The 12,598-nt window shown below is 40.4% G+C and overlaps 1 protein-coding gene and 1 pseudogene across 1 annotated transcript; both read right to left on the reverse strand.

Moving 5' to 3' along the window:
* Positions 1–6,522: 6,522 nt before the first annotated feature.
* Positions 6,523–7,703, reverse strand: LOC105924202 (annotated as a pseudogene).
* Positions 7,704–10,158: 2,455 nt separating this feature from the next.
* On the reverse strand, positions 10,159–12,157 carry LOC105924201 (dispanin subfamily A member 2b). The gene is made up of 2 exons (XM_012860070.3): positions 11,872–12,157; positions 10,159–11,186 (listed from the first exon to the last, which is right to left on the reverse strand). Exons 1-2 carry the CDS (start codon positions 12,097–12,099, stop codon positions 11,010–11,012), a joined length of 405 nt encoding a protein of 134 aa, XP_012715524.1. The 5' UTR covers positions 12,100–12,157; the 3' UTR covers positions 10,159–11,009.
* Between the last annotated feature and the right edge of the window lie 441 nt (positions 12,158–12,598).

Below are 12,598 nucleotides of genomic sequence, written 5' to 3' on the forward strand. Positions count from 1 at the left end.
GGGAGACTGGAGACGATGTGTTCTTTCACCAGCCTTTCAAAGCACTTCATCATGATGGGAGTCGGTGCAACAGGCCGGTAGTCATTGAAACAGGTGACTTGAGGTTTCTTTGGCACCGGAATGATGGAGGCAGACTTGAAGCATGCTGGCACTGTGACTTGCTCCAGCGAGGTGTTAAAAATGTCTGTGAGAGCACCAGCCAACTGACCTGCACACTCCTTGAGCACCCGTCCAGGTATGTTGTCGGGACCTGGGGCCTTCCGCGGGTTTACTCTCCTTAGAGTCTTCCACACGTCGGCTGTGTCAAGGCAGAGCACCTCCTCTTCCTGATGAGGGACAGCTTTCACTGCTGGAGTGTTGTTTAGTGCCTCAAACCTCCCAAAGAAGTTATTTAGTCCGTTAAGAAAGTCAGCATCAACTTCGCCCATCGGGGGTGAGGGCGTGTTGTATTCAGTGATCGCCCGTATGCCTTTCCACATGCTCCTGGTGTTGCTTGCGTCATTGAAAAGCTCCTGGATTTTTTGACTGTGGTTCCACTTCGCTAGCCTGATGGCACGGTTCAAGTTGGCTCTCGCTGTCCAACTTGAGTGGGCATTCGTAACACAACTTGTGCTGCACACATATCAGAATATGACATTTTTTCGACTTAACTCCAAAAAAGGTTAACTCCAAAAAGTTTCTGAGCTAGTGATAATACATTGTACTACAAAAAGCATATATTTAAATTAGGGCTGTCAAAATAACGCGTTAATTTCGATTAATTAATAAAAAAAAAAATAACGCATTAAAAAAAATAACGCAGATTAATCGGTGAGGCGCGCCTCCCCTGGGGGGGGGGCGCCAAAGAGTCACAGGGGAGGCGCGAGAAGACAGAGAAGAAGACAGCGCTGCCGCTCAACTCTGTGAAACAGTGTAGCGATATTCGTGTCTTCTATTTGAGCGCGCAGGAACCAATCCAAGCGCGCAGTGAAACAACTCTCAACGCTCAGAACCGGTCTGGCATGGTCTGAAAAACTCTTCTCAACCCACTGTCCCCACGGTGAGCTCCATTTCTCCTCGCGCGCTACACCAGCTGTGCGCTCTCTCGGCAGTTTCAGCCAATCACAGGCAGTTTTTTTTTTCATCCAAACAGAGTATGGCTTGCAAATACTGCATTCAGATGAATTAAATCAAAATGCTGCAGCCTTTGGCAGAAATTACTAAACATCACCGAGGGATTGAAGAAAAACAAATAAAAAGTGTCATATTTTTGCCTAAAATATTTAGGCTAAAGTATTTAGACTAAAATATTAGAGTTATTAAGTGAGGTGTGAAAAGGAGACAAAATGTTTTTGTCTCTTTTCTTTCCAGCTTCTGGGAGGTGATGGAAAAGTTTATTCTGATCATAATCATCATGAATGTCATCATTATTTAAAGAGCACTTTAACACGAGGTAAAACAAAGTGCCAAACATCAGAAATACATCAGATAAGAGATAACAACTAATAAAATGCTTATTTGTTAAAATAGCACTAGGTCTAAATTGTGTATAATTAGCCTAAAAAGTAGATTGGAATATGGAATATGTTGACGTCTGTTAAATTCAGGTTATCTTTTTTATTATTATTTCAGTTAATGTCTCCTGTTGACGTGAGTTCAGTTTGACATTGGCATCTGTTTAGTTCAGTTTGTCTGCTGTTGAAAACAATTGTTTATGAATTTGCTCTAATGACAGCTCAATTTTAAAACTAAGCCCTCTCTCCGTGATGTTTCAGTAAAAGTAGCATGTAAGATGGAAATATTTGGATGTATATTTTATGAATAGGCCTTTTTTATGATTTTTTTTTTACTTTGTTAAAAGAATGTTGAATATTCATTGAATCATTTGAATTTAAATATTTAAAATACTTTCACAGCAAAAATTATATGTGATTAATTTAGATTAATTAATTACAGAGTATGTAATTAATTAGATTAATTTTTTTAATCGATTGACAGCCCTAATTTAAATGCATGAATCAATCAAGTGTTTGGTGTAACCAGCAGTCTGATAGTTAATTTAACTTAAGGTTAACCTTACTGTCTAAATCAAATTTTGTTGCACATCTGGGTCCAGATGCTGTGACTTATCCTCATGTTTACATAAACCACAATTCTTAAATGAAAAGTACACAGTTATGCATTTTTAATTAACTTCCAGTCCAGAGGAGTCCAGAGGAGTTAGATGCCTCAATATGTAACATAAGATTCTCTTAAGAGCTTATTTGTTGTGTTGTAGAACAGACTTGTTTCCAGATTTAACTCCTATTAATCTGAGGTACCACCCTGCCTGTGTGCACAAGGGGGTGCTCATAAAGCTAAATCACTCATTTCCCTTGAACGAAAGGTGAGAAGCATAAACTTAAGCCCCATTTACACTACCCTTGTTAAACCGATCCAAGCCAAGACCAGTCCGAGCTTGGATCAGTTAACCAAGCCAAGCCTCGTTCTGACGACCGTTTACACATCACGCTATCCCAGTTCCTTGGTTGCTCCTCGCCTCCTAGTGACGATCTGTGGTACTACTGCTCTCTGGGAATGAAGGCGGGACAAAGCAAATAAAAATGCCGCCGCCCGTAACATTCAGGAAGTTATGGTTGGAGAGAGTCGGCTTTTGGGACGTGGATAAGAGAAATGAACATCTAATAAGGATTTACAGACGCCGGAAACAATGACAGACGCTGAGGTTCATCACACTGCTAAGCAGAATCATCTCTGGAAATCGTGTGGCACGGTGTTATGCCATTACGGGACGTGACAAAACTGCATTAATTCGGGATGTGACGGACTGCATTCCCTATGATGCAATGTGGTCAAAATGGCCACCAACTCCCATCATGCAACACGGCAAAATGGCCGCCGATCGAGATAAGGTTGCTAGGGTGATGACTATAAAACCCAGCAACAGACCGAAATCGATCTTCTTCCCTGGCGTGCTGCCAACCTGAGAAGACACACAGCTGTTTCACAGTGTTGTAGTACTCGAGTCCGAGACTCGAACTCGAGTCCGAGTCATTAGCTAAATTTAGAGACTCGTGACTTGACTTGGACTTGAGCACTGATGACTCGAACTTGGACTCGGACTCCTACATTCAGATCATTCTGACTCGGAAATTGAGAAAAAGACTTTTTTTATATCATTAGGCTATAGTTTTTATATGTCATTAGAATATTATTTGGTGTATGATTTTAATATCTAAATGTCGTACCACGCACGTGACGTCACCATCTCATGAGCAACGCCCCTTGCTGCTAAGGTTGGGCAAACAGTGTGAGAGCAGAACAACATACCAGCGTTCAGCTCAAACGATGGCTTGAGTGTCGAGAGCTTAGAAAGACTGGAGTCTTTCTAAGCTCTCTATCAACGGGCCGAGTTGATAGAAAGGTAAGTCGATGTTTTTCTTCTGCTCGGCGTTCATGGCGTCATCTGACGTTTTTTTTTCTGTTTGTAGTCACCGTCCAGGAATCGGTATACATTTTCCGTCCCGCCGAACAATTTAGTCCGGCCCAGTGGCCAAATGCATTATCATTATCCAACGGCTGTATCTCCTCGCTGCACCGACCGATCTGCACCAGATTTGTTGTGAGTAATGGGGGAACGCTGCCGAACGCGTTTGTGGGAATCGCCCGGTGGACGGGCGAGGAAAATGCGTGACAGCATCTGCGGTGGCAGGCGGCCGGCGGTGCGCGAACCCCGCCCGCCGGCCGGCAATAGGCCGGAGCGCGCTTGGCTGCGAGGGCCGATCGACGCCGCTTGCGGCTTTAACATCCTTCATATGCGGCCTATCAGCGTACCTCGAGTCGCTGTTGCACGTTCCATAACAACAATGTTTAAAAACCATGATTAGGAGACGTCTTAGACTTGGAAAAAGCAGTCGTTTTACCGAGTAAAACCAAGGGTAACCACAGCGAAAGAGTTATTAGTGCAATGGAATGTTACTGCTTCATGTCATACATCACACGTCACGGCATGTTCCTACAACGAACTTGGATCAATAGTGACTCGACTCGGACTTGACTCGGATGAGTAGTGGACTCGACTCGGACTCGACTCGGATTTTTTTTTTTAATGACTTGGACTTGACTCGGACTTGAACACTGGAGACTCGAACCTGGACTCGGACTCGAGGCATAGTGACTTGACTACAACACTGCTGTTTCACTGCGTTGGGGCAATCCCACGCCACGTGCTCGAGTTTCTCGCTGGACCAAGACTTTTCGAAGCAAACTTTATCCCTGCTGATGCAGGAGGTCGACTTAAAAAGTACTTTTAATTCCCTCTGATCTGAGAGCCGCCTTATCTCCCAGTGATCTAAAGAGGACCCCGCTTTGTTTGGCCAACAAAGCGACTGTAAGCCCGGAGGAAGAGACGAAGGAGCCTCCTCATTCCGTCCCCTCTGCTGCTCGCTCCTGTCTGCAACTGCAGCCGCGCAGTCAAGACGCATTCAGGACGCCGCGTTAGTCGGAGCGCTCACGGACCCCGAAGCCGGGACTTCACTCCTGGATCACCTCAAAGTAAAGGGGTTCTCCCCTTTTATTTCTTTTTCACCCACAGGGTGTTTAGAAGTGCCTGGGCAGGTGTAGGAATATTGTAGGTGTAGGTTGATGCTTTTTACTCCACAACGAAGTTGGATTTATTTTGCTGAATATTTTCTTTGTATGTGCATGTATTTGTGAAAGTGACTTGGCTGTTGTTTGATTTTGTGGTCCGTGGAGACTCCGCCGTGAGTCGATTCTTCAACTTTTTCATCCTTTTCCTCTCTCTTTGTTCCATCTTTGCTTTGCTTATCAGCAGGTGCAATCTTTTTGTCCGAGCTCAGTTCGCGGTCTCCGTTTAAACTCCCCAGTTAGCCACGCCCTCTCGAAGCGAGGTATTACCCCATCAGTGTAAGCGTGGTTACGTCATTAGGACCTCCCCTCACGCATCACGCAAATTGGTAGATCATACTTCATCATAGTCGCCATCTTGGAAGGGTGTCGGGTGACTGAAATGTGGTGTTAATTTGTTTTTGTTTGTTATTTTATTTCCACATATATTTTGCATGTGTAGTTTAGTAGTGAGTAAGATTTCCAAAGTCTTTGAATCAGAGAATTACTGTAACAGGGAATTGCTTTTGGTTCAATAAAAACAACAACTGCGGAATAGAAATTGTTTTGTGTTCAGTCTAATTCACAGTTGCCTGGTTATTCAGAATTCAGAGCTAACCTCCTTTGGAGTTAACATCTGATATTAATACAGAGACAATATCATTGGATGGTGATAAGGAATAAGGATTTAAACTCTAATTGCAGTTACATTGGGGTTCTCACAGCCTGCTGGATAAACCTTGTCGGTTAAAAGTCCGACCAGATCATTTATTCCAGCATAAATGAGTTCATAACAGCAAATTAACTAATGCATTAGTAGTATAAATCCTTACAAGCTTATAGCTAACATCACCACCATTTGAACTATATTTGTTATAGCGGAATTTTGAGTTGAATGATTTATTACTTAAATTATAATACCAAATTATAATAAATAATAATAATAAGGATATTCAAACAGCTTCTGGCATAACAACGGTAAGGAAGCTAGTATTATTATGAATGTCTGAAATTTGTCTGAATGGAGTGTGAATCGGGACGTGCAGCCAGACACGCTAGAAAAAACGTGGACAGTCAGCTGACTGTAAGGGGATGACGCGGTCTGCTCATGCGCTCTTCATTATCAGTTAACCGGGACCACACCAGGAACTGGTCTGCATTTAGCGCGGTCCGGTTATGTCTAGCTCGGTTCAGTTCAGTCTGCTTACCGTTTACCGAGTGTTACCGAGCTCGGACTGGTCTCGGCTCGGTTAAAAAAGGGTAGTGTAAACGGGGTATTAAAGTGCTAGTAATTCCTAAGAAAAGTCAAGCAGGCGCTACAGAGCTAGTCATTTTTAAACATTTGAACACTGAAAGAATAGTGTTGTCGTAAGCCACCTGTTTCTGCACATTCAAATAAGTATTTGATTAATGTGTATTTAAACATACATGCATAGCTAAGCGTGCACAGAGTGGATCTTGTGTTATTTTGAAAGTTTTGTCATAACTTGTGTTTGTTTTGTGTTAGCAAGATGGAGTGAGAACGTCTCACATCTGAAGCTACACCTATGGTGAACCAGGCAGACACAGAGAGGCAGAAGGTTGTCGTAGCCAATCTCATCAGCTTATCTGCAGATGAGTGGAGTCATTTAAATAGTTTTAATCTTGCTGCATGTTATGAAAAGATTAGGCAACTATTTCATTTCATTGGGAATCCAACTAAAAGCACTCTGATTCAAGAGGTTGCGGGTCAGCTTACATTGTTATATCAGCGTAAGTCACAACTAGAAGATGAAAAATATTTTCAGTTGCAGGCAGACTATCAGACAACTCTGCAGAGAGTCACTTTCTCAATTTGTGGTACATTATTTGTATCTATAAGAAATAAATTGGAGACTCCACAAAATTAATATGACATGTTTTGTGTTCTAAATAGCACAATGTTTATTGTTTTTTATTCATGAAACAAGCTTTTCATTCATCTGAGCTAAGACAGACTTTAAAGATTTTATATCAGTAAACTTCACACAAATGAAGTTCTTCTTTGCTACCGCTTCAGTTTTATTTTGGTGCCAAAGCAAAAACAGAACAACAACTTCATCATGGTGTTGGACAACCCCTCATACAAAATGAGAGTTGATTACTAATTTCTGTAGCGGTATTGATAACTGTTCATTTCGTTTACTACCACAGCCAGAACAATGATCCCAATAAAGACTATTAAAGATATCAGGACTGTGGCCACAATGTTGAGGATGCGAGCAGTAGATGCGTAACTTTGGGCACCAGCCAGATCTCCAACCATCTTCTGGTCTCTGGCCTGAAAGCAGCAAAAACATATATATTTTTTCAAAACCGGACACATACAGGGGACACTGAACAAATCCTTATTATCTGCTGAAACTTTGCCTTTGGCAGCAATGATCACTGTTTTCTCTGTTGTTGAGAGTAGAACTGATCAGCATGAAAAAGAGAAGTCCCTTTTTCTCCAAAGTAAAGAGCTTTTAGACATGAGTTCCTACATAGTCAAGGGGGAGTCTTGAATTCAATTTCACAATCTTTCACATCAAAAAGAAGATATGGCATGTAAAAAGTTTATATATTGCTACTCTATTACTCACTCCATCATATGAAAAATGTAAATTTGGGTCAGACAGACAAAAAGCTTTTTGCATTGGTTTATAGGTAGGTGGGACTTTTGTTGTTGATAGTTTGAGTTTTTATCCTGGTCATTTTTTTCTCTTCAATTTTCAACTTACTAAAACTCTCTAAGTTTACCTGAATGGGAAAAACAAACTGTGAAAAAAATTTTGTGGAAAATGATTGAGATAAACTTACCTTGACAGAAAAAATGAGAGCCACCAATCCAAGGCAGCATACGTTTGCGTAGACAAAGGAGCACAGCGACCAAACAAGATGGTCTTTCTGGGGCTCTGACGGATGTTCACAGTGGTGTGCTGAACTACTCTAGGACCTCCAGGCTGTCCATGGAACCCATCATTACCCCTGGCCTGCAGTGCAACAGCCTCAGGAGTGTAAGCTTGAGTGGGGTAACCAGGATTCATCGTTCTCAGCTCAGCTGCAGTTTGAGGCATATGAAGAATCTACTGAAGAATTGACATACTGCCTCGAGTGGGTTTCCTTTTTATGAAGCTTGTGGTCAAAAGGGAAATTTTAATAAGCCCCAGCCCCCAGTACAAGGGGAAGAACGTAACATTTCAGCAACTACACACTGTTTAAATAATCATTTATTAATCATAACAATTACCAAACAATTTGACATTTCTGTTGATTCCATGCAAATGGAGTTGTTTCTGAAGAATCACTGAAAAAAAACAAACGTTATTTCATTTAAATATTTTATTTTGAGCACAAATTCAGAAAAACGCCTTTAGACCAATCCTTTATTTATCCCACGACGGGGAAATTTATAGGATTAATGCAACAGGCAGGTGTACTCAACACAGACAAAATTACATAAAGATTGAAAGATATAAGAGGTGGATTAGGAAAAAAAACACTGAACATATTATTATTATTATTATTATTTAATTGTAGTAATAAAATAAAAATCACAAAACCCGAAAGGTCAACAGTTTCATGATACGTCAAGCTTAAATGTCAAAAGTATCGGTATGATATCGATATCGCGATACCCTGTATTTACTTCGGATCGGATCGATTAAAAATTCCCGGTATCGCACACCACTAGCGGGGAGCTGGGGGGTGGGAGGGGCAGCATGTGTTTGAGGAGGTGACAGAGAGAGCCATCCCTAGCAATAACAGAGACAGTGCAGGTGGAGACGCTTACTGCCCGATTGGATAGTCTGAGCATAGTCGCTCAGAGATGGATCACATCGAAAATATCCAATATAAAATACAGAGATTTCCAGGGCATGAAGTATACAGTTCAGTTGATGCTGTATGACACTGATGCTGTATATCATCCACTGTATCAGGAGCAGTTTGCAAAGCGAACTGTGCATAAAGCCCGGAGGTTATAAAAGTGACTACCACTTTTATAACCTCCGTTTTGCACGTAAATTGCGTCACCTCACAACGTCAGAAAAACACGTGCAATGGGTTGTTGGAAATGACTCTTTAGTTTAGAAGGAAACCAGCCATGAGGGGCGTAGCACGAACATATCCATGAGCTCAAGCATTTTTCTGGATGGGTCCGGCATGTTTGATAGGCCTTTAAATTACCTCTTCTGCGTTTTAACTGCTGTAAGACCAATAGTATTTGTGAAAAAAAAAAACAGTTTCAGTTGTTTTAGAAACATTAAAGCTTCCTCCTTCAACAGATTTAGGGAATAAATAGACTGTGTTTGAACTACTTTTAGAGAAGGTAAAAGTTTAGCTTCACCCTCTTGGTCCAGTACCACGCTGGTCGGGCTTAATGGTTACAAGCTCCCTGATGTCCATTAGCTTATAACACTAAAAGCTCACCACCACCTAAGTTAACCATGATTATACTTTGTTTAAATATGTTTGTTTTTGTTCTCTCAGCAATCGTCACATATGTTTACATTTTCTGCATTTATAGGCACTCCAAGTACACAACTAATTGTATTTAAGGGCTACAAAAGTAGATTTTGCCTGATATGTCCCACTTATATTACTTATGAACAAGGCAGCTCATGAAAATTAAACAACTTTGGGCCTAGGCTAAAGCCCCCAATGTTTCAAGATCCTACAAACACCCTTGCTTGTCCCTCTGACAGGACTGAGTGTGGAGACAAGTCAACTTTTATAGCCATTCAAACCTTGTGATTCGCGTAAAGACTGATTCACAGGGCAGAAATATTAGCCCAATTTTCACCCTGATCTATATCCTTCCAAGAGGTACTGATTGTGGCCATGTCTCTTAAAATAATCTTAAGAGATATTCCCTCGGTGTGTGGTGTGTTAAGAGAGATCAGGTCCACTCGGTGGAACATCGGGACCGCTCAGACCTCAAATCAGGGATATCCAGCATGTTGGATTGTCTTGCCTCGATTACGAGTTGTCTTTCAGGCTTTGAAAACCGGCTGACTATTTTAATGTCCTGTTGTCAACCAGCCTGAACATAACAATATGTAAAACATAATAGAATTGATAAAAAGATGAAAATACTGCCACAAAACAACTTACCATAACTAGGTGGTAACTCAGGTGTCATTGTCATTTGTCACTGTGAAACTTACTGTGACTTCAGGAGTAGAAGGGTGAAGGAGGGAGAGTGTGCTTCACTTTTAACTTCCTCTGATTAAGTATTTTATAATCACTGAACTAGTGTTGAGGTATCACCTGTGGGATTTATTAACTTTGATCCATTTTTATACATTTGTATGAAGGTTTAACATGTTTTTATATGCTTTTAGATGCTTTCATATGCTTATATATGCTTCAAAATAGAATGAGAGTAGATTAGGATAAATGCGCTAGTCGTACAAGGTACCAGAGGAGAATCCCAAGGCCTGGTCAGCAATTAGCAGAGGAAAATGTTTTCAAGGCCAACACACCCCTTGACTTTAGTGATCCTCGTGAGTCAGTTGATGAGAAAGAACAAAAGGAATCAGAGTCAGTGAATGGAAACTAACCAAGCATTTAATATTTGAAACTAAATACATAGACATCTTTGAAGAGCAACACTTACAGCAATACAGCCCCAGCCCAGTGCAACCTGAGGGCTTTACAATCAAAGCTCTACTTTTATGCTTAAACGCCATGCGTCAGCTGCAGGAGACCTGCAGATGCTTCCCCACAACTCCCTTTTTTTTTTCCTGACAAGGGGTTGTTTATGAGAAAGGAGCATGTAGACCTGCAGCTGCACTGAGAACAGAGTAGGATATTCCGTTTCAAGGAGAAACTTATTCCCTTCTCCATAAGTTCAGTTACAAAGGTTACATAGTTCACTTTGGTTGCAATCACATATATAGTTCAGTGAAACATTATTTTACAAATGATTAAAAGATGATTCCACACTAGGCATGTTCTAATTTGTACTTTAATTGCAACTGGTCCACTTTCAAACAAAAAAGTTTAAAAAAAGTATTTTAAGTTGCACTTTTTTCAGTTGAACTAAACTGCACTTAGTACAAAAATTGTTGTTTGAAAATTGTACATTTTAAGTATTAAACGTGTTAAACAAAATGAAATCTATAGATGATTAGTAGATGGCAAATATACTAAACCAGTCAATACTCTCCACAGAAAAATATTGTTGTGTTTTGAAGATCACAATGTTTATTGGTTTTTTTAAATCATAAAACAAGCTTTTTGTTAATCAATTTGCAGATAGTATATAGTATAAGCAAGCATTACACAAATTAAGTTATTTTTAATGCCTCAGACCTCTCAACTAATAAAACTGTTTCTGTTTTACTTTGGCAGCAGAGCAAAACCAGAACAACTTGGCCATGGTGTTGGACAGAAAATCACAGTTAATAGGGCCCGTAGCGTGTATAATGGCTTGCTTTCACAGATACAACAATTATTGAAATAATGTAACCCAAGATTATTAAAGATATCAGGACCATGGCCACGATGTTGAGGCTGCGAGCAGTAGATGCGTAACTTCGGGCACCAGCCAGATCTCCAACCATCTTCTGGTCTCTGGCCTGAAAGCAGCAAAAACATTCATTTTGAAACTGTACACATACAAGGAACACTGAATAATCCCTTATTATCTGTTGAAACTTTGCCTTTGGCGGCAATGATGACTGTTTTTTCTGTTGTTGAGAGTATGATGTTGAGATTACATTTCTCCAAAGTAAAGAGCTTTTAAATCCTTTGTTAGCAGTCAGGGAGAGGCTGACATTTAATTTCCTAATCTTTACAAAAAAATAATATATGGTATGGAAAAATGTCATATTACTGCTTTTATTACTTACACCATAGTATTAAAAATAAAAATCAGTCTCAGACAGAAAAAAAACCTATGCATTTATTTGCAGTAGGATGGGACTTTTATCTTTGATTTTTTTTTTCCCCCAGTCATTTTTTCACTTTGGTTTTTAACTTACTAAAACTTAAACACTCTCTTTCAAAGTAAAAAGAATATGAAGTTTAAATGCTATCTCAGTTTCTTGATCTTTCTAGCGTTTTTTTCAAGAGTGCAGTATAAATGTCAAGCATAGTGTTGAAATTCCTTGATTTTTTTTGTGAATGTTAGGTATCTTTATCTCACCCTAATCACCCTAATAAAGTATCATGCTCTAGATTCAAAGTGATCTAAGTTTGCCAGAATGTTGAAAAGACAAATTGTAAAAAAACTTTTGCGGAAAATATTTTGCATAAACTCACCTTGACAGAAAAAACGAGAGCCGCCAATCCAAGGCAGCATACGTTTGCGTAGACAAAGGAGCACAGCGACCAAACAAGATGATCTTTCTGGGGCTCTGACAGGATGTTCACAGTGGTGTGCTGAACTACTCTAGGACCTCCAGGCTGTCCATGGAACCCATCATTACCGCTGGCCTGCAGTGCAACAGCCTCAGCAGGGTAAGCTTCAGTGGGGTAACCAGGATTCATCGTTCTCAGCTCAGCTGCAGTTTGAAGGAGGCTCTAAAGAACCCGTTGAAGAATTGGCACACTTCCTCACATACGTTTCCTTTTTGTGCTCCTTGTGGTCAAAAGATAAATTTTACTAAGCAACAACCCGTCCCAGCCCCCAGTACTGGGGAGAAGGCAAGAAAAGGCAAGTTTATTTGTATAGCATATTTCAGTAACACAATTCAAAGTTGCACTACAAACTAAAACATTAACATTCCCTTACAATTTGTAACAAATAGGTTTTTAACATTGATTTAAAGAAACTCAACGTTTCAGCAGTGCAGTCCTTTGGGAGTTTGTGCCAGATAAGTGTAGCATAATTGTGACCTGGAAGGCAACAATACATGGTTTTCATGATTCTATGCAAATACAAATCTAAAAGCCGAGCATGCATATGTATTCATCAGAATTGACTAGAACAGAAAAGAATAAAATAGAATAGAACCTTTATTGCTGGTGAAGATTCTCAGTCATCCAG

Source organism: Fundulus heteroclitus, chromosome 2 (assembly GCF_011125445.2).
Source record: "Fundulus heteroclitus isolate FHET01 chromosome 2, MU-UCD_Fhet_4.1, whole genome shotgun sequence".
Taxonomy (NCBI): domain Eukaryota; kingdom Metazoa; phylum Chordata; class Actinopteri; order Cyprinodontiformes; family Fundulidae; genus Fundulus; species Fundulus heteroclitus.